Below are 20,471 nucleotides of genomic sequence, written 5' to 3' on the forward strand. Positions count from 1 at the left end.
GTTTTCTAAATTTACAGTGACTTCCTCTGCAGAATCAGTTGCCTCAGAGTGAATTAGGACATACCAGAATCCCTGAGAAGAGTTAGGAAGGCAGGTTAAAATGCTGTGATGCCCCAGAGAGGTTCAAACACCTTCCCTGACTACATGGAAAGTAGTAGTTAGGATATTTCTGTGCCAAGAATTCAAATGTAAAGATCATTTAAATAAAGTAAATAGATACTGTCAAGAATTGCCTGGGCATTTTCCTAAGGTACACAACACCACCACCACCATCAACAACAAAACCTTCAATTTTATAACCCTCATTGTCTTTAATGAACATGGTAAGAAAGGCTGATCTTATATGGGACCTTAGCAGTAGTAGACATCAGGGGTTCCTAAGTGGCTTTGGGGTACCAGTCTGGACATACTGATTGCTTGTATCATTTCTTTTTTTTTTTGTATATCTTCTGGCACCATTTATAAAACATAATAGTTGGTTAAGAGATGTCTGTTGTCCCTTGCTGGTGTGACTCAGTTGGTTGGAGTGTCTTCTCATAAACTGAAGGGTTGTGAGTTCGGTCCCTGGTCAGAGTGCTTGCAAAAGGGAACTGATTAATGTTTCTCTCTCATTGATGTTTCTCTCCCCCGCTCTCTAACATCAATAAGCATGTTCTCGGGTGAGGATTAAAAAAAAGAGATGTCTGTTGAATGAAACAGGACGTGGGTGATGGAGAGCTCAGCAGAGTACTAGTCTCCCAGGTGACAGTGTTGACTGCTATGGGCCAGGTGCCCCATTTCTGCTTAGGGACCAGGGAGATGAGTCCTATAAAGGGGTACAGAGGACACTCACAACAGAAGTTGATGAGGCCCCACCTTCAAGGGACTTCAAGGCCAGAGCCTTCAGGGAGGGCAAGTGTGGGAGGACAGGAGAGCCACATGAGACACCCCAGAAGAAATGTGGAGAAATTTAAGAGACCATGGCATGCAGGCAGAGGTGTAGTCAAGTGAACTTGCAGTTATTACTGTTTGTGTGAACTCCATGGGCTGGTGAGGCCCGGGGAATTGAAATAATATTTACCATTTCAACATTGCTGTTTACTGCACTTTTACCAAGTGCCAGGCATTTTTCACATATTATTTCTTTTGGAAGAGACAGTATAGGACAGGAAAGTAGTCTGGTAGGTTGATTAAGCACAAGGATAGTAAAGCCAGACTGCGCGGTTTGATCCAGGCCCCAGCTCCGTATCTTACTGTGTGACCTCAGACAGATGACGTGGCCTCTCCACCGACTTTGTTTACTCATTTATAAAGTGGAGCTAATGGATGTAGCAACCTCATAGTTTCATTGGGAGGAATAAAGGAGGTGATACATATAAAATGCTGAAACCAGTGTCTTACAGGGAGTTAGTACTCTGTAAGAAGTATCATCGTCACCCTCACCATCACCACCACATTGCTCCAGCAATCCCATGGCACAGGTGCTATCAGTATCTCCATTCTAAAATGAGCACACCGAGTAAAAGCCTGAGGCCATGTAATTAATAAAGGGCAGAGCTGGAACCTGATTCCAAAGCCCACTTGCTCTACCAACCAGCAAACAGCCTCCATAAGCATTCTAAGAGAAATGTAAATTAACCCAGCTAAGGTGGAACTGAAGCTCTGAAGCTGCTATAATACTGCTGGCTTTGGAGAAGAACAAACTGGATGTGTCACTGGGAGCTTCCTTGCAAGGACAACCCCAAGGTCAAGGAGTCATCAAGGTCATCACTCTTACCCTCCCCCCACCCCCTTCCCTTGACTCCCTTCTTAGAAAACTATCCCAAGGTCTAATCTGATCATGATTCTTCAAATGTGATGACTGGTTAACACACCACCCTTGTGGTTAATATTTGAAGTAACCCAAGGCTGACGACTGGAAAACAAATAGCATATCCTGGTATGTATATCAGAGAGAGAGGTAGCTGGTTTCAGAACCCACTCAACCCCAGCAGTCAGGAGGAGAGATTTCTCTGTTAATCCTCTTTCATTTAAATTAATTTTAATCTAATTAGTTAACTTCATTAATATTAATTCTCATAGTAAGAACCCAAACTGGATAAATTTGCGTAGCCACAGGCACTCGTCTAGGAAATAGCCTAACCAGGATTTGAATTCAGTCTATGTTGCTTTTAAACCATAGAAATCTGCCCCTGGAACAGCGATTTCATGTTCTTGGGCCGGTTCCTATAGCAACTGTGCAGCTTAGATGAACATTCTCCCATTGGATTGTACAGCCGAAATGAGGGAGTTACATGAGCTATTGACTATGCCTAAATAAGTTTGTTTTGTTTTTTTAAAGAGGAAGGAAAAAAGATCATAGAAGGGAGGGAGGGAAGAAAGAAGGAAGGAAAACATGAGTAGCCAGAAAAATGTTTTCTTACCAGTTCACTAATCACTATAAACCAGTGACATAGGTTCAGTGAAAGCCAGTAGAACTGGATAAAAACTGAAGAATTTGGTTTCTGGGTAAGTGCTTTGCACACCCCTTTGTGAACTTGTGAATTTCTTATTCAACCCACCCCTCTGCACGTCACACCCACAATACAGCCTTGTGGCCAAAGAATTCTCCATTAAGTATAAACACCCTTGTGTGCATGTGTGTTTGCTTTGGCAGCAGGTGCAATAAACAGAGTCCTGGGGTCTAGGACTTTCTGAAAGTTCAGTCTTAAGGATGTCATTTTAGACAGTTACCAATGCTTAGGACTGTGTTGATAAATTAGCTCTAACAACTTTGGCGCAGACTTTGGGTTACAATAATGCTTGAACTGAACCAGCAGATGAAGACTTTGATGGATTTTATGTCATTACTGGGAGCCTCAGGACTCACACCAGCTGTCAGCTGAAAGTGTAATAAATAAGTTAGAAGATGCTGACATGGAAAAAATGCCAAACATTGACTTGAGGCACCTGCTGAGCATCTCTTGCAGGCAGTAGTGTCAGCCACAGAAAGCAAGGGAGGATTGACAAACTGAGTTAGGGGAGGGACATGAAAGGGTAATAAATCAGTATTTTCTGTGCTTCTTGCTCTTAAAATGAATTCTGAGAAGTGCTTCTTGAAGAAAGGACTGTTAGTTAAAAGCTTTGAGGAATAATGGACACTACTTTGGAAATTCACTATTCACACTAGCATATTAAAGACTCGGAAACATCCCTAGGTAAAGCCAGCAGCCTGCAGAATGTTGACAGGGTCTTCACAAGCCTGTGTGGGTGTCTCTGGGTAAATTCAACAAGCTCACAGCCTGTCTGGCACTGCTGCCACTGCTCTGCTGCTAACGCCCAGGACAAACCAAACACTCACTTCTAACATGTCACAGATGCTGATTCACTACATCTGGAAGGGCCAAAGAGTAAGACTGGGTTCAGGGCCTGGCAGAGCTTACCTGCTTATGGCCTTATGTAACCCATCCCAACATCGGGCCTTCACGCCGGAGATGCCCCTCCAGAGACTGTTTCCCTAACATCCATCCTTCGTTGCCCCCTTCCTGTATCTCAGCAAAGGGAGAGAGGTGAAAGTTTGTATGCCTGTGGGGTTTGTTCGGGCCAAGAGCTTAAGTTTTGTTTTGTTTTGTTTTGTAATAGACTTTATTTTTTAGAGCAACTTCAAGCTGAGTCCTCTAATTTGGCTTTCCCGGGGGGTGGTTGGTCCTCTATTCCCAGAGTGGGTCCTCTGGTCCCCGTTTGACCTCTAGTTAGAACCCAGGGAAGAGTGCGTTAAAGAGCATCCATACCCATTCCTCAAGGTGAGTTGGAAGATTAATAAGGAAAAACAGTGCAAAATCCCTACCTTGAAAACAACTTGCAATTTTATGCATGAAGTATTGCAAGTTTCACAAGGCACACAAAAGTGAGAAGGCAGTTGCTCTGCTCACTCCTGAGAAAGCTCAGCTGTAGGTAACGCCCAGAGACTCCAGCCCTGCTCGCTGGGAGGAAAAACCCCAATTGGGCAGGTAGGGCCACTGGGAATAGAACTCCAGGTGTATGAGGTGCACCCCAGAGAGGTTATACAAGTTCTGCACTTTCATTGGCTCTCCTAATACCCTTTCTTTTCCTTCAGCTCTGCACAGCTCACCAGGAAAGTCACCTGGGGACAGGAAAAAAAATCTCTGCATAGATACAGACTCATGTTTAAATATCACCTGTGCTTAAAGGGACCAGGTCAGAATTCTTTTTCATAATGAGTAAGATTAAATTCTGCCCCTTCAAATGTTCAATGTGTTTAATAAGAAAATATCACTATTAATTTAAGAAAGGAATATTATTTAAAATTGGTCTCAGGAGCCCAATTCTTTAAAATATTTTCAGGACCACTAATTGTTATGGTGCAGTGAATTGGGGAGCAGGACTTTCTCTTATGTCCAAATGTCAAGACAATGGCCTAGTAATCCTCACTGGGGATATGAATAGTGTAGTCTCAGCCATACAGGCTCATTTATCGCCCATGGCTGTTGTTTCCCCTTAAGGGCCATCTTTGGACAGCCTTGAATTGGGAGGAATGACTGCCAGTTGTCCCATTCCAGGAGCCAGGCTGGAAGCAGCAGACCAAAGGCGGTTAACTAAAATGAGACACGCACGGGGGACTGAATCACTTGCTTTTTAAGGTGAACAGAAGGAGTGGAGCTTTGGCTATGCATTTTTGCCTGGTTATTCTTGTTGCTTTCCCCTGCCAAACTCTTGTGCCAACCTCTCAGTGCTCTTTGGATTAGTCTTTTCTATCCCTGCATTTCACACAGAATTACTCTGCAAGAAGCTGGCAGAAAATAGGAGATTACATGAGAGTCTGTCCACTGACCAGAGGCTGCCAAATCCCTTTCGCTGTCTTGGCAGCTAGAACCGGAGGCAAGACCCAACCATCCCTCCCCCGCCTCCCACCCAGGCAGAGGAACAGGAAAAACTAAACAGCTCAAGAGAAAAACTTCCAGGAACTAACACTTGGGGCATTGCACCTGATCATTCATTCATTCATTTATCCATTCATTCAAAACACCTAGCAGATATTTATCAAGTGCCTACTATGTGCACATAGTCTTCTCAGCACTAAAGATACAGCAGTAAATAAACACACAAATTTCTGGCCTTGAGGGGCTTACATTTGAGTGGTGAAGACATGCAGTAAACAAAGTAAGTCAAGTACCCAATATAGTAGGTGATAAATAAATTAGTGAAAAATGAAGTGATGTGGGGAATTCCAGTGATATTTTTAAGTAGGATGATGTGGAAGGCCTTGCTTAAAAGGTAGCATGTCCACAAAATCTCTGTGGTGAAGTCCAATCCACACACACAAAGATCTTCCCTCCAGCTTTTGGTGCACCATTCTTAAATATTTACAGACAACCAGATCTCAAATGTTCAGTGCAGAACATCAGGAGGCCTTCAAATGTAAAGCAGAAACAGAAAATAGGGACTCAAAGAGAAGAGAGAGAATACAGGCATCAGAAGACAGCCTCAACTATAATTAATAGTTTTTGAAAGATAAAAGAAGTGATTGCACCCATAAAACAAGAACAAGAAAAAAGGAAACAGCTGAGAATAAGCAAACTCTTGGAAATAAGAAAAAATATCATAATTGGAAAGAAAAAAATCAAAACATCGGAGAGATAAGAGACTGCCCTCATGAAACCAAAACAATTATAGTAAAAAGGGACATTTGGGTAATATTCAAGAGCTATTGGAAATTGAAAGCATGATATCAGATATTAAAAACAATAGAAAAATTAGAAGATAAAGAGTAATCCCTCAGGGGGGAAAAATGAGATAGAAAATAGGAAAGAAAATATAACAGAAATTAAAGGACAAGATCAGGAAAGCCACTATCTGATTACTAGGAGTTCTAGAAAGAGAACACACAGAAAATGGAGGGAGGAAAATATCCATTAAATAATTCAATAAAGGTTCGTGTGGGCCCTCCAACCTTTCAAGTAGCCCAATAATGTAAGAAAATACACCTCACTGGCACATCACTGATATTTCAGAGCACAGGGCTCAAAGGAAAGATTTTGTAAGCTTCCAGAGTATAAAACAAAATAAACAAACAAGATAACCAAATAGGTTATTGACAAAGGTTGAGAACCAGAATGGCCTCAGACTTCTTAACAGCAACATTGAAAGCAAAAACAATGAGCAGTGTCTTCAAACTTCTGGAGGAAAATAGTTTCCAACTAGGAGCTATATGCTGTCGAACTGTCATCAAATATAAGGCAAAATAACAATATTTTCAGACAAGCAAACTTTCAAAAAGTTTACTTCTCATTCTTTTTTCCTTAAAACCTATGGTGCACATATATGGTCCTCTGAAATGAAAAAGAAGACTGAGAAAGAGAAAGACACGATCTGCTCGTTCTCTTTCGGTGTGCACCTGCCTGTGTGTTAGCCTGTTAGCGGGACAGGGCTCCTCTCCGCTCTGCCGGGCTCAGCTCTGCCCTGCGCGCGCGGACTGAGCTCTGGCCAATGGGATGCGGGCACAAGTGGTGCGCACAGCGCCCAGGTTGATGCGACTTTGTGGAGCAAAGTCACCTGCGTGCTTCTGGACTGCCATGAGAAATAAGCTTCTGGCATAATTTTTTGTAACAGCAGTTTAGCTGAAACAAATATACATGGGGTGGGGGAAACAGAAGATTCGGCCCAGGAGGGAGGGAAATGGAGTCCCCAGGAAGACAGTGAAGGGAGGTAAGGCCCAGGAAGGGGGCGCCCAGTACAGACTGGAGCGGTGTCATCCTCCAGGTCGCGGGCGCTCCTGTTGCATTATTTTTTAAAAACTCAAGGACAGAATTCCCAAATGAGCCTGAAGCAGATGCTTATCTGTACTTTGCTTGCCTTGTGCTGATGACATTTCTGTTCTCCACACCACACACACCAGCCGGTGGAAGGGGTGTGAAAGTGGCGCCTCCCCTTCCCCGCGCCCCGCACAGAAGTGGCGTGTGCTTTGACCTACTCCGGAAAGCTGCGGAGGTGGGCCGAGGAAGCAAAAACGCAGAGCAGCCCTCTTCCGTTGACCTTATTTCTGGGCGCTGCCATTGGCGGTCCACACAACAGCCTTCCAACCATGGGGTGTCTGGTGTTTCCAGGGCTCACTCAGGACCACCCCTCTGGCAAATTCCCAGGGGCGCTGAGCCTCTAGCTGTTCGTCTCATTTGTTATAATATTGCCCTTTTCTTACACAGCTAGGTGGGTGTTTGGTATTGCTCTCCAAAACTAAAATGTATTGCTTAAGGGTATTATAGGGAGTAAAACTATAAAGAGAAGCATCAGAATGATTATAACAGAAATGAGCTCGATTAGTCTGCGGAAAGAGGAAAGGATTCATGGCGAAGGGGCGCACGGACCTCTAAGGTACTTGATCTTAGAAACACTGTTGTATGGTTGCTTTATTAACCTAGAAGGCATATATTCAGGTGTTAATTTAAATAGAATTCTGCCTGCTTACCTCTTATATGTGTTTAACACATTTTACAATATTTTTTAAATAGGCTTAACTATTCATGTAACTGATAAATGTGTAGCAAGGACTGGGGTTTGGGAGGGTGGAGGAGGAAAGACTTTTGGTATTGTTTGACATGTTAAACCACCATGCAGGCACTGCTTTGGTAAAATAGAAGTTCTGTGCTAGGACTGGACTTTCAAAGATGTTCAAGTCCAGGCTCTTGCCTTAAGTATGGTGTTTCTGAATCTGGCAAAAAACTAGTACAGATGATTAACTACAGCTGTAAAGTACTCAAATGCAGAGTGCTTTAGGATTACAGAAGAGGGAGCAATGGTTTTTTTAGTAAAAAATCAGTGAGAAGAGAGGATAAGCACAGGGTAAATAATCTGTAAATCAGGCCTTGGAGGAAGAATTTGAAGAGCAAAGGAGAAGAACCACATGGAAGTGTGGAAGCAAATGCAGGTGAGAGGCCTAGAGCGGATCAGGGGCTGTGCAGGGTGCACACAGCACCTGCCAGGGGTGGCAGTCACAGTGCTGCGCAGTGTGTGACCCGCATAGTACGCACAACCCACCAGTCTGGTTGAAGGGCATGGCTTGGGCCCATGAGGTAAGAGAGAAGAAGCCCAAAGTACAAAGGTATTAGGTGAGAAATGGAAAAATGAAATGTGAAATGAAAAAAACACCTATTAAACATTATTCAATAGGCTAGTATTGACATATCACATTCAAATTATGTTATTTCAATATGAAATTTTTAAAAAATCACATCAACCATTTTTACTCAATGAAGGACAATAGCATGTGCCTTTATTTATAATGGCAAGGGACAAACATGAATAAAGCTTCAAACTGATATATCTCACATCAGTACCATTCCTTGAGGCCTTGAGAACATAGAAAAGAATTGGACCAAAAAGTCACTGTCATCTATGACTAGTTCTTTATCACAAAAGAATTAACCTTTCACAGTAGAGACCGCAAAAGGAAATTAACTTAACCTTGCAATTATAGAATAAACCTCACAATGAGGATTTCTTAAGTCTTCATAGAGTGGGGACTAAAAGGAGAGAAAATCTTTTAGGACAGTGTTTCTCAAATTCTGCTTCTTTCTCAGACATATTCTTGGGGGATGGGGTTGCAAGATTTTTTATGACTAGTTCAGGTGTACATGAAGGATCATCTTACATAACAGTGTTGCCGCATGGTCACAGCATCTGCACATGCACCTCTGATAGCTGTAGCACCAAGTGAAGACCCACTGTGCTTAAGTCTCCATGTGGCATCTCTCAGATTGGGTCCTCAGGCCTGTCACAGAATTGTTGGACATCTCCTGTGAGCTCTGTGTATTGTCAAGGTTAAGAACACTGGTTTGGAGCAGCGATTCTCAAAGTAGGATGGGAGGTGACTGGGGAGACACAGGTAGTTTGAAAAAGCACATTCAAAATGCCTATTTGATTTTATAGTACAAACTCTAGAAAGTTTATCCTAGGGGGCCTGGGATAAACTTGGTTGAGAAACACTAGATTAGAGGTAGAGTCCTGGCACATGAAGAATAAGAGCCACATGTGAAAGAGAAAGAACTTTTGGGGGGTCAGTGAGGGAATCCTAAGCTATATCTTGTCACTGTCTTTTGGAACCCAAGGGCCAATTCAGAAGAAACACAAGATGTCCATCAACCTTCCCAGACCTGTAGTTTGTGGCACATGGGTCCCCTTTTCACATTGAGTCAAAAGAAGCAAAGCCTGTTTTTGCCAAGAACAGCCCTCACCCTATGTTTGGGGTTTGGATATTTCAGAACTTTAAGTAAACAGCTGCTGTAGCTGGGTAAAGGTAGCCCCAGATCCCAGTCACCAGGAAGCACTGCCATCATTCACGAGGCCATCAGCTCTCAGGGGAGATGTCAGCCCAAGATCTGCCCTGCCAGGAAAAAATACAAAGAACTGCCGTTACTTGGAAAGGTAAATTCCCCTCAATTCCCTTTCAACACCAGAGCACTTATTCTTGTTACTTAAACACAATTTGTTACTGATGGCCTTGAGAAGCAGTTGTCAGCAAAATACTGAGAGCATACAACGTTGAAGGGCCGTGCAAATAGAGGCCTTGTGAATATGGGGACTCAATGAATTGGGGAAATGATATTTTCCATATTCCCAGGAAAGTCAGTAGTTTTCTTCCATTCTTAATCTAAGTCTAAACTACTACTACTACTACAAAAAAAAAGTGTTCTAGAATAGAAAACATTTGGTGCCACAATTGAGTACTGAGTGCTTCAGTATGTGTGAGGCCAGAAAGCTAACACTGTGTTCACCTGCTGTGATGATAGAATTGTGATTAGAAGGTTTATGATATTGATTTTTATTTCAAAGGATTCCCTTGTATTTTTTCAGAACTTCTTTTTCTGTTGCTATTCTGAGTAACCACCACAAATTATATGTATTCATTTCTCAAGGGTAAGTTATTAAGTAGTGGGCAATAAATACCCCTCAAAGAACATTTTGGTTTGAGCACTGTAAGTGTCTCCTTTGAATAAAAAAGAACCACTGAATCTGTGTATGAGTCTGAGGAATTAGCCTGGTTAGAAGCTAGCTAGCACTAAGGAGAGCTAGGAGAGAGGGCAACTCGTCACACCCCAAAAGTATCCTGGTTCCTTTCTAAAGAGTTCATCAGTCTATGGTTTTCCATCCAGCCAAGGGTATCCTTTAGGTTACAGTTTTAGAAAACTTAGTTTTGGTGTTTGAGAAGCCCATTAGACTGGAAACTGAGTTGCAATATGAACACAGGTGAAGCAAAATTACCTTGATTCCACATTGCACTTACTACAACCTGAATTCCTTACTGTGGATCTGTGAGCTCTGGACCCACCCACCTTTGTTACTCCTCTTCCCTCTCACTGTGCTTGACTCAGTCTGCTCTTCCTTGCTTTCTGATTCTTGAATTTTCTATACTAGACACCTCAAGGCCTTTGTAATTGCTATTTCCTCTGTCTGAAAAACTCATCTGCTTCATCTTTACATAACTATCACAAGCTCTTTAGCTCAATCAGCCTCTCTGAGAAAGACCTTCCCCTCACCACATTAGTGAAATTTACTCCCCCACCCCCGGCCGCTATGTTCTATCACGTTAGTCTATTCATTTGTTTCAGGAACAATTTGCTTATTTTTTATCTGTCCACCTCTCTAGAATATAAATTTCATGTTATCTTTTTTTTCATCACTATATTCCCAGTGCTCAATAAATATTTGTGAAATGAAGGTTGAGGGAAAGGATTTCTTCCATTGACATAATTAATTCCTTTATAAAAAGGGGACTTTGTAAATGACATTACTGTTCCTCGGATCACTTCAAACCATCCTTTCCTAGCCAGAGTGCCTTCCTCAATTATGATAAAACATGGCAGTAGAATCCCAGCATCTCCCAGTTCTCCCAGAGCTCCTGGCCCAGCGTCCCAGCTGTCACTCACCTGTAATTACTGTAGCGCTCCAATTTGCTTTAGCCGCCTCAACAGTTCCCCACATTGATGCATATTCATTAGGTCAGTGCATCCACCTATACACTCTTTACCAATAAAGACTCGAGGTACCTAAAAAAAGCAGACAAGCCAGGACATTTAAGGAACATTTAACTTAGGATGGCATTTTATCCTTCCTCAAAATATTTCCCATGATCCTAACTTTCCAAATCACTTTACAATCTCCTCATGTATATTCTTACAGGTCAAAACTTTGTCCAAGTATAAAATTATGCCCCAAGAGAGGAAAAGAGCACTCAGGACTGTGTTGCAGAGAGAAAGCCCGGTAACATCTTAAGTCACAGAAGGGGCTATCTGCCCTGCTGGCACCACAGGCCTTTGTGGGCCATTGCAGAGGGAACATGGCTTTTGTGAGGCTGAAAGAACAGCTGCAGAAAGCTGAGGTCAGAAATCTAAGTTTTTCCCTGGGTCCTGGCCATTACTTTAGAGAACATAAAGCTTCCCCCACAAATTGTAGGGGCCTTTTGACTTCTAGCTCCCCCAAAACACTAATGTAGTTCTAATGTAACTGTATGGCAGAACTCCTATGGAAGGCAGTGCCTAATGAAATTTTTAAAAACCTGATTTTTACATCATACTATTTTTATATTGTATAAGGAAGAGGTGTAATCATTGTAATATTTCTATCTTAACAAAAAGAATTGAGCAATTGCCACCACTCCTACAGCTTGCCACATTGCCACCTCTGATGAGGGTGTTGGCCAAGAGGATGTTAGTTAAGTTAGTAGGACAGAACACCCCGAGAAACCAGGAGTCAGTCCTCTTTGTCACAGTGAAACTTGCACCAGAACTGCCAAAGGGCTTGATAAAGCATAGATTTCTACTCCTCCTTGTCCCCCAAATTTCTGACACAGGAGATCTGGGTTGAGGGCCAAGAATTTGCATTTTTGAGAAGTTCCCAGGTGATGCTGACACTGCTGCTCCAGGGTCATACTTGAAAATGACTGATGACATTGACCAACTGTTCATTCCTCCCAGGGTAACCCAGGCTTTAATGACCCACAGCCCACAGCAACCCCCAGGCGCTGGAAAACAATTTCAGGCTGTCTCCAGGGCGGAGCCTTGCATGCACCACCTGACAAAGAAGTTGGTTTGTCTGAGAGCTGAAAGGCCTCTCTGCACTTACACCCACCCTCTAGTTTAGTTTCCACAGCCCAAAGCCACCTTAAAGCCGCCAGTTGCATGCGCCTCTCAAGGGTGCACCAGAGAGTATGGGGGGCCATGGTGGCAAAACAGGAAATGTGACTGGGCTGAGGAACGAAGAGGACAAGCACCCTCAATGCCAGCCCCTCCTGGCCTATCCTCCTTTTCTGAGGAACTTGAGTCTGCTACTGACAAGAAGCAGAAAGAGAACTCCCACCACAAAAAAGCTTGGTAATACCGGTGCCCCCACTCTCCTGGAGGAGTTTTCCCCAGTTTGCAGCCTCAGCTAGGCGCATCGTCTGTGCGCTAAGGTTACTCGCATGTAGCTACTCAAAGCTGCTTCCCAACACTTGTATATATTAAGGTATAAAATGTCATGGTTTGGTAGAAATCATAAACTGATTACTACCATCAACACATCCATACCTCCCATGGTTATTACCCTTGTGTGTGCAGTGAGAATACACTGCAAATTTCAAGTGTACAATAGTGTTAACTATCATTACTGTGCCATACATTAGAACTTATTCATCTTGTAACTGAAAGTTTGCACCCTTTGACCTAGGAAGGATCTTTAAAACTACTGAGGCCACCCTGGCTGGTGTGGCTCAGTGAATTGAGCACCAGCCTGAGAATCAGAGGGTTGCCAGTTTGATTCTCAGTCAGGGCACATGCCTGGATTGTTGGCCAGGTCTCCAGTTGGGGGTGGACAAGAAGCAACCACACATTAGTGTTTCTCTCCCTGTCTTTCTCCCTCCATCCCCCTCTCTAAAAAATAAAATAAAATCTTATTAAAAAGCAAACTACTGAGGCCTGGTTCCTACCTCTGACATGGTGATTTAATTGGTATGAAGGATGACTTGTGGATGACATGGGCATCAGGACTTAAAAAAAAAAAGGTCTTGACCTGGCTGAGGTGGCTCAGTGGATTGAGCACCGCCCTGCGAATCAAAGGGTCACCGGTTTGATTCCCAATCAGGGCAAATGCCTGAGTTGTGAGCCAGGTCCTCAGCTGGGGGCGTATAAGAGGCAACCACACATAGATGTTCCTCTCCCTCTCTTCCCCTTGCTCTAAAAATAAATAAAATCTTTAAAAAATTAAAAAATAAAAATAAAAAAAGCTCCTCAGGTGATTTTAATGTGCAGCAGCCTTTGAGAACCACCCGCTGAGAGGGACCCAACCCAGTGGGGGCCGTGGTAATATCTGCATGGTCCTTTCCCTCCCATGGCCCCGGCAGCCTGTAGGACTGGTGGTCCAGCTAAGCAGCAGGAGTGCCTCTTGCCATTGTGTCCTCTGCTCCAGGACCTCCCAGAAATTAGAGTCCTCCTCTCACAGCTGGGGCCCTGGAAGCAACAGGGTCACGTGGTTAGCCTCCCTCTGCACCAGAGTGCTGATTAGTCTCCAGAGAGGAGAGACAAGGAGAAAGCCTCCTGTGCTTTCACACCAAGAACCCAGGGAATACCCTGTAAGCCAAACTAACACTGAACTAGGATATGCACTTCTGCAACACTGTGTCCTAGAATGTGCACCTTGAAAGAGAACTTGGGTGAACTAGCGGGACACCAGTTAACCAAGCCAGCACCAAAACTGATACATGCCATCTGGTTGGCTGGGTGTCCCACAAGAAGCCATGGGTGCTGAAGAAGAAGCCTTTTCAGAGAGAGGAGATAGCAATTCTTAGAGGGTCCATTGGTCGCTTCATAGCAAAAGAAACTCTAATCCAATCTTGCAGCCAAGGAGGTCCTTGAAGATCACAGATGAGGTGACTTGCCCAGGATCACACAGCAAGCCCCCACAAGGGCCAGGCCAGAACTCTGGACTCTGGACTTGCTACCATGACAAGCCTAGGAACACCCCATACTTTAGAATAAGGGGCAAATAATAAGCCATTTTTTAATTATAAGATTATTAATAATTAATAATTTTTCAACTTTCAGTATCATTTATTTTTCCTGGAATCTAGATACAATTAACTGTACTTATTAATAAGACTTCTCCAGCAGGAGGAGTTAGGCAAGACACAGGAGAAGAGAAAATTAGGTTAGGGTGACAGAGAGCCTAGAGGAAAGACTAAGGACAGCAAGTCTCTCCTGGCCAGGGGAAAACAGGAGAGGGCACACCATTCCCATGCTGGTAATAGAAACATACAGATCACTCCTGGCCCCTTCACTCACCCTCCATCCCCAGCCCCGCAAGCTGAAAACTCACTTCACAGCTTGCTTAAAACAAAGACTCCAGAAAACTCCTCACACTCCTGACAGCTGCCAGACCCACTGACCCTGACACCCAGCAAAATCAGCTGTGTCCCCTCTTTGGTTCTGAGAGGACTCTTGGCTGCAGGCCAGCTGCCCATTCAAGGGAGCAGTGTCTTCTCTCAGGCGCCCTCCCCCACCTCGTGCACCCTCCCAGAGAGCCTTAAGTGACAGAGCCCTAGCGGTGTCCTAGAGAAAGGAACAGGCATAGGCTTTCACAGCCCTAACAAGGGAAAGGAATCCGGGTAGCCCTTCCCTGGGCCTTTTAGAACAAAACCCCAGACTCACCGTTCTGGCTCCTGTGAGCTGTTGCAAATAATCTTGAATGTTGTCTGTGTCACCGGTGGCTACGATATCGACAAATTCCAGCGCCCCTTGTCTGAAGGGGAACTGGCTGAGGAGCTCTTGGGTCTGTCTGCAGTAGGGGCAGGTGGGCTTGATGAACACCACCACCTTCCCAGGCTGGATTTTGCTGTTCACAAACTCCTGAGCCATGCTGACAGGCTGCTGCCACCTGGGGAGGAATCCTCAACTGCAGGTACCCGCTCAGAGGTAAGAAACACAGGCCCAGCCAGCTGGCTCTCATTTAAAGGAACCTCCCTGGAGGAGGAGTTTGCCGGGTAGAGTGCTCGATTTTTAAAGCGACAGCCCCAAAGTCATTCCACTCGGAGGTGACTCACGGGCTAGTGATGCCAAGGAACGCATTTTTGCATTTAATCAACAATAGCTGTGCTCAGTGTGTCATTGTTATTCACAGATCTTTCAGGAGCGCCTGCCCTTTGGCAGAAAGCAGGGTTAGAACACACTCTGAGGAATCACAAAACTCACAGAATAGTCCCAGGCTGGGGACTGAACAGGCAGTGACCTCCTTTGTTTGCCCTTCGGGAGACATGGTTTTAAAAACATGCATGCAAAGAGAACCATTTAAGACAGAGCACATTGAAATCTCTTCAGAGGAAGTGAAACTAAAATTATGCCTTGTCTTGAGGTTGCTCTCAGGACCTTTTACTTGGAGTGCACAGGGGTTTTGTGGCTGCAAGTGTTTCACTGGAATTATTTAATAACACCTAAAAATCTAGAGATTTCACCAAAGAATCTGATCTTGTACTTCTCTGAAAACTTAGGTCTGATGAAACAGCTTGTATTCCTTCATGGCAGCAGCTGGGGCTGAGTGGCTATTGCTCACTTTGGACAGGGCAGAGCGTGGCTCCGGTTTGCTGGAAAATCTGGGGCTCTTCTCTGGGGTGCCCATGCTCCCCAGCAGGCAGACCGAAGTCTGTCCTAGGTCCGTCCTGATTCCCTCTGTGTTCTGGAAGTTAACAAACAAATCAAGAAAAAACCGCCTCCTTTAAAAGTGAATCGTCCTTTTCCCCAGAGTGTTTTGCACTGAAACTAGAGAGTATCATCAGAGAGCTGTGGCCTGTGTCCGAGCGGGACGTCTCCATGGATTGTCCTGTCTGTGGAACCCCAAGCACAGTGTGATTTCTTAAGAGAAGGAAAGTGACTCCCAGAAGCTGCTCTAACTATTACTAAAATTAAATGGCAAAATGAGAAACAGATTCCGAGTCAAGGAGGGGAGCTCGTAAGTGAGATTCCTGGCAACGAAAAGAATGTGCGGGCCAGGAGGCCCGAGGCACTTGTCCTGGTCAGGGCTTGGGACTTCTCAACTCTTAGCTTCATTCCTGTCCTGAATAAGCTCACGGGAGAGTCTTCATCATCTCTCTTCTTTTTCTTCCTTCTGCTTGAACTCCTGTGGCCAGTCCCTCCCTGAGGCCCAGGATCCCCTCCTCTGTTGGATCTTTTTCCTCAGCATGCGACTGCTCAAGTCTCCCCTGGTTAAAGCCGCTGCCACCACCACCACCGTCTCTCTCACTGGGCCCTGCTTTCCTGCCTCAGCCCTTTTCTTAACAGACAAGTTCCATGAAATTGACTGTTACATTTTCTTTCTGTACTCTGCTCACCTCCTACTCTCTCCTCACTTTATGCAGTCTGAGCTCCTTTTCAACCTTTCTGCTGAAATTCTTTTGGTCACCATCAATCATGACCTCTGCGTTGCTAAATCACCTTGTAGGCAAGTGTTCTGACTCGGACTAACTCAGGAGTGTGGATGTGGAGTTTTTGGTAAACCAGTGGAGTGAATCTTCCAAAGAATGTTTGCATAGGGTCCCCTGTGGGTTTGGGTATCTGGGGTAGAGGCTTGGGCATGGGGGGCGGGACTCAATTGTCTACCCTACAGCTCAGCTCCAGAAAGCAGTGGCGAAAGCCTTCGGATCGATGGCCACATGACATGACCGAAGAAAACATTTTCATGAGGGATTAACACAAACAGGTGGCAAAGGGGGGCGGGGGTCTGTTCCACATCTCAGAAAATGCTGTGACTTCTGCTCAGTGAAGAATTCAGAGCATGACTGCTCTGCTGCATTGGCAGCATGAAGGTTTATACTGTTGGCTTATCAGGAGATGTGCTGGTCCATCAGGATCCAGATCATGCGTTGACACCTCTAGGAAGTACCCCTGAATACACATACCTTTTCCTCATTGAATTGGGCACCCCTCAGCTGCTCACACAACATGCTGTACCCAACTCATCCCATTTCAATGTTCTTTTTTAGTTATTTTCTATCATCTACAGGGAGCCCCTTGAGGGCAGGGAAAGGGCTTTCATCCCTATATTACCAGGGCCCAGATATACACCGGTCCTTTTCCATCCACCCACGCATCCATCCTACAAACATTTATTAATCAACTATGCTGGGCCAGACACAAAGATCAGTCGCATGCAGCCCAGTCATTACGAGGTTATAGTCTAGCGGGGGCACAGACATGGACAATGGGCACAGCAGTATGAAGTAGTCTAGGTGGTATAACAGAAGATGTTTGAACACTAGGGTAACCAAGAGAGAGTGGTCATTTCTGTCTGGAGGGTGGTTAAGGGTAGGCTGGCAGAGGTGAGCTAGACTGAGTCTTGAGAGCTGACATGTTTGTGAGTCTACAAGGCAGGGGAGGGCACTGCAGGCAGAGGAGCAGGAAAAGCATGAATGACACATTACCGGACAGGGGCCCGGCCCTGAGTGGATTTGCCAAGGGCCAGCTGTCGTGTGTGGGTTCTTGATTGCACGTAGGAAAGTTCTCACAACACGAGTCCAGGTGACCTAAGAGTATATTTATTATAGCTGGGGACAGTAAAACAAGGAAGGGCTTAGCATAGAAGAAGCAACAGGAGAGCCTAGGCTGGGCTGCCTTAGCTCCCTGGGAAGTCAGAGAAAAGGAGATGATGGGAACAGGTCCAGGGGACTATCCTGAGACAACCTGCCAGCTGCCCGTTGCCTTAGAGTTCCGGAGATACAAGTCTGTGGGGAAAGAGGTGAGAGAAGGGAAAGGAAATGGCTCTGGCTGCTTCTCAGAGGGAGAGCACAGGTGTGCTGGGTCCTTTGTCTTGAGGCTTTTATCTCTTTCTTGCAGGTTGGAATCCTAGGGGAGGTCTCAAGGGAGGGTTCCATCAGACTATTCATCTGTTTTCCAGGTGTGCCCGTTCAGGGTCATGGTCTCTGCTGATTGGCAGTGACCGCACAGGGGTGTCTTTAATCATTGAGCTGGTCCTGGTGTCCCCCCTGGTTCTGCTACTTTTCTGGACCTGGCGCTGAAACACAACCGAGGCCTGGATGCTACCTCCAGGAGGAAAGGCCAGGGGAGGAGAGGTTACCCTAGGGGTGAGGTCCTTGTTTTCCCAGTTTTGCCCCCTTCCAGACATTCGGAACCTTCTGCCCTGGTGACCTGTACCTGGCTATAAATTGCTCAGCCATTTGTGTTCAGCTATTTGTATCAGTTTCCCCATTCCACTTGTCAAGGAATTTTCCTAGCTTCTTACTACCCTGTCTCAACATGAACAGCTCTCGGTGTGCAGTATAGCTGTGCGTGGTGGGAGCATCGGGGTTGGAGGTGCGGAGAGTGGAGAGAGACAGCTGGAGAGCAGGGTGTCCTTTACCAAGCTGAAGGTGAGGACTTTACACATAGGAGTGAGGAGTCATAATACTTAAAGCTTAAGCAGATTCACAGTTCAATGTTTGATGAATGCAGGATGTTCTAGAACAATCACGCCCACGCTGGCCCTTCTGCTAGGCTGCTATAGGTAAATGAGTTATGTTGCCAGTAGCCTCAGACACATGAAGATAGTGGTTTGTGGCTTTGCCTGTTTTCAGTCCAATGCTGTTTGGTGCTCTCTCTCTCTCTGGGCCTCTCTAGATGTGACCACAGAGCAATCCAACTCTAACTGTAGATTCTACCTCCAGAGTTGACCACAGAGGACTTCCGACTGTAACTCTTAAGTATATAGTCCCTCTGGCCAGACTGTTTCCTCAACTCCCACCTCTATGTGGAAGTGCTCGATGCTGAACCCAATGACACTGACAGCTACCACTTACTGTGGACCTACTGAGTGCCAGGCTCAGTGCTAGGAGATGGACATACATCGTTTCTTATCCTCACAGCAACTTTCGGAGGTAGATACTTTAGATCCCAAAACTGATGAGAAGAATAAGGACAGGATACCTGACCTGGAGGGCCTGAAGGTCAATCAAGGTCAGGAGTGGAGGCTGCTTTTCCAACTTGGAGGTCTCTCATGTTGCTACATTTTCTAAGACCCAGGCTCAGTTTCGATATGGTGTATCACCTACTAATACTGGTGACCTGGAAGTCCCTGTGTCACACTGAGGTTTCTTGCTGTCATTTAAGTTTAAGACTGTGTCCTTGAGCTTTCTAGGTGTGTTTCACCACACTTAGATCCTACTCTTGCTATTGGCTTAATGGGAGGGAATACCTCCTATTCCTTTTCTCTCCTTAATGTAATTATATCAGGCAAACCAAACCAAGCCCTTTATTTAGTTTGAATTTATTCAGAATCTCTTTATTAGAGGTCCTCTGAGGGGGTCCTAGGGTGTTTTGAGGCAAAGCACTTAGATTTATATTTCAAAGCATCATAAGAACAAGTATAATATAATACCCCAGTTTCTGTAGCCCCAGCCCTCTAATGATATGTATCCACTCAAATATTTTAGGGAGAAAGTAACTGGTTTTGGTTAGAGGGGTTTGATTTTCTTGACTGTTGGGAATTCAGAGGCAGGAGGTTGGCTCCGAGACTCAGTGGGCCACGGCTCTGGGCGACTGTCTCTCGAGTTCTCTGGTCCTCCCCTGATGATGGCAGGTCTGAGCGTCCATCCTCACATGGTTGTGCTGTGGGGTAGCAGGCAGAGGCAGGCAGAGCCAAGGCCTTCCTCCCTCTGTGCCTTTTCCCCTGCACACATCCCTCTATTTCCTGTGCTGGAACTGGTTCACATGCTCACCCCCAAGGTCAGGGTCTCTCGTCCCTAAACACATTCATCTGTGCTTGATACCTGGATTCTCTGGGCCAATGAGAAGAGACAGCATGCTTGCTCTAATTGGTGAACCTACAGTGACACATCATTACCCAAAGTCTAAAATTTAATTTAGGGTTCTCTCTTGATGGTGTTCCTTCTATGAGTTTGAACAAATGTGCTCTGACATGAACCACTTTGCACAACAGCTGCCCTAAGAATCCTCTGTGTTCTACTTACTCATCTCTCTTTCCCAGGAAGAGGCTTTAATTTTCCATGTTTTACCTTCTTCAGTGAATTTTTGTCATCTGCATCTTTTAGTTTTATGTTTAATTTTTTACTCATTTAAAGGAGTGATTGGGTAGTAAGCAGGTGGAGGAAACCAGTGCAGAGAGACCTTTAGAGAACTTTGGCAGAAGAAGGGGATGTGACAGAACAATCACTTAGAGAAAGAGCAGAGTTGAGAAAAAGTACCTGTAGTATGAAAGAGCTTGAGGACATGTTTTGTTTTGTTCCATTTTTGCAAAAGTAGCAACCAGATGATAGAGGAAAATATGAGTGAGAGAGAGGATGCTTGATGGAGCGAAGTCACAGAGAGCTGAGGGTGGGGGAGAGAGGGTCAGGCAGTGGGGTTGACCTTGGCGAGAAGGAGGAGAATGTATTTAGAGGGAATGCTGAGGTGGTGGGGACACATGGGGAGGGACTTCTGGGGCTGAGGATGACAAGTCAAGTGGCTACATTGAGATCCCAAGAGACA

General features: G+C 45.0%; 1 protein-coding gene across 1 annotated transcript; it reads right to left on the reverse strand.

Annotated features, from left to right (window-relative positions):
- Positions 1 to 8,596: 8,596 nt before the first annotated feature.
- On the reverse strand, positions 8,597 to 14,965 carry GLRX (glutaredoxin). The gene is made up of 3 exons (XM_090279006.1): positions 14,652 to 14,965; positions 10,899 to 11,018; positions 8,597 to 9,355 (listed from the first exon to the last, which is right to left on the reverse strand). The coding sequence occupies exons 1-2, from the start codon at positions 14,856 to 14,858 to the stop codon at positions 10,905 to 10,907; spliced, it is 321 nt and encodes a 106-aa protein (XP_090135132.1). The 5' UTR covers positions 14,859 to 14,965; the 3' UTR covers positions 8,597 to 9,355; positions 10,899 to 10,904.
- Positions 14,966 to 20,471: the final 5,506 nt, after the last annotated feature.

The sequence above is a fragment of the Furipterus horrens genome, unplaced genomic scaffold, assembly GCF_987537825.1.
Source record: "Furipterus horrens unplaced genomic scaffold, mFurHor1.1.pri manual_scaffold_5, whole genome shotgun sequence".
NCBI lineage: Eukaryota > Metazoa > Chordata > Mammalia > Chiroptera > Furipteridae > Furipterus > Furipterus horrens.

What these genes read in the sequence shown, in the direction of transcription:
- GLRX (XM_090279006.1), bottom strand. Translation starts at nt 14,858, where the DNA reads ATGGCTCAGGAGTTTGTGAACAGCAAAATCCAGCCTGGGAAGGTGGTG. An exon ending in AGCTCACAGGAGCCAGAACG is followed by an intron (nt 11,019 to 14,651) that starts GTGAGTCTGGGG and finishes TGCTTTTTTTAG; the next exon opens with GTACCTCGAGTCTTTATTGG.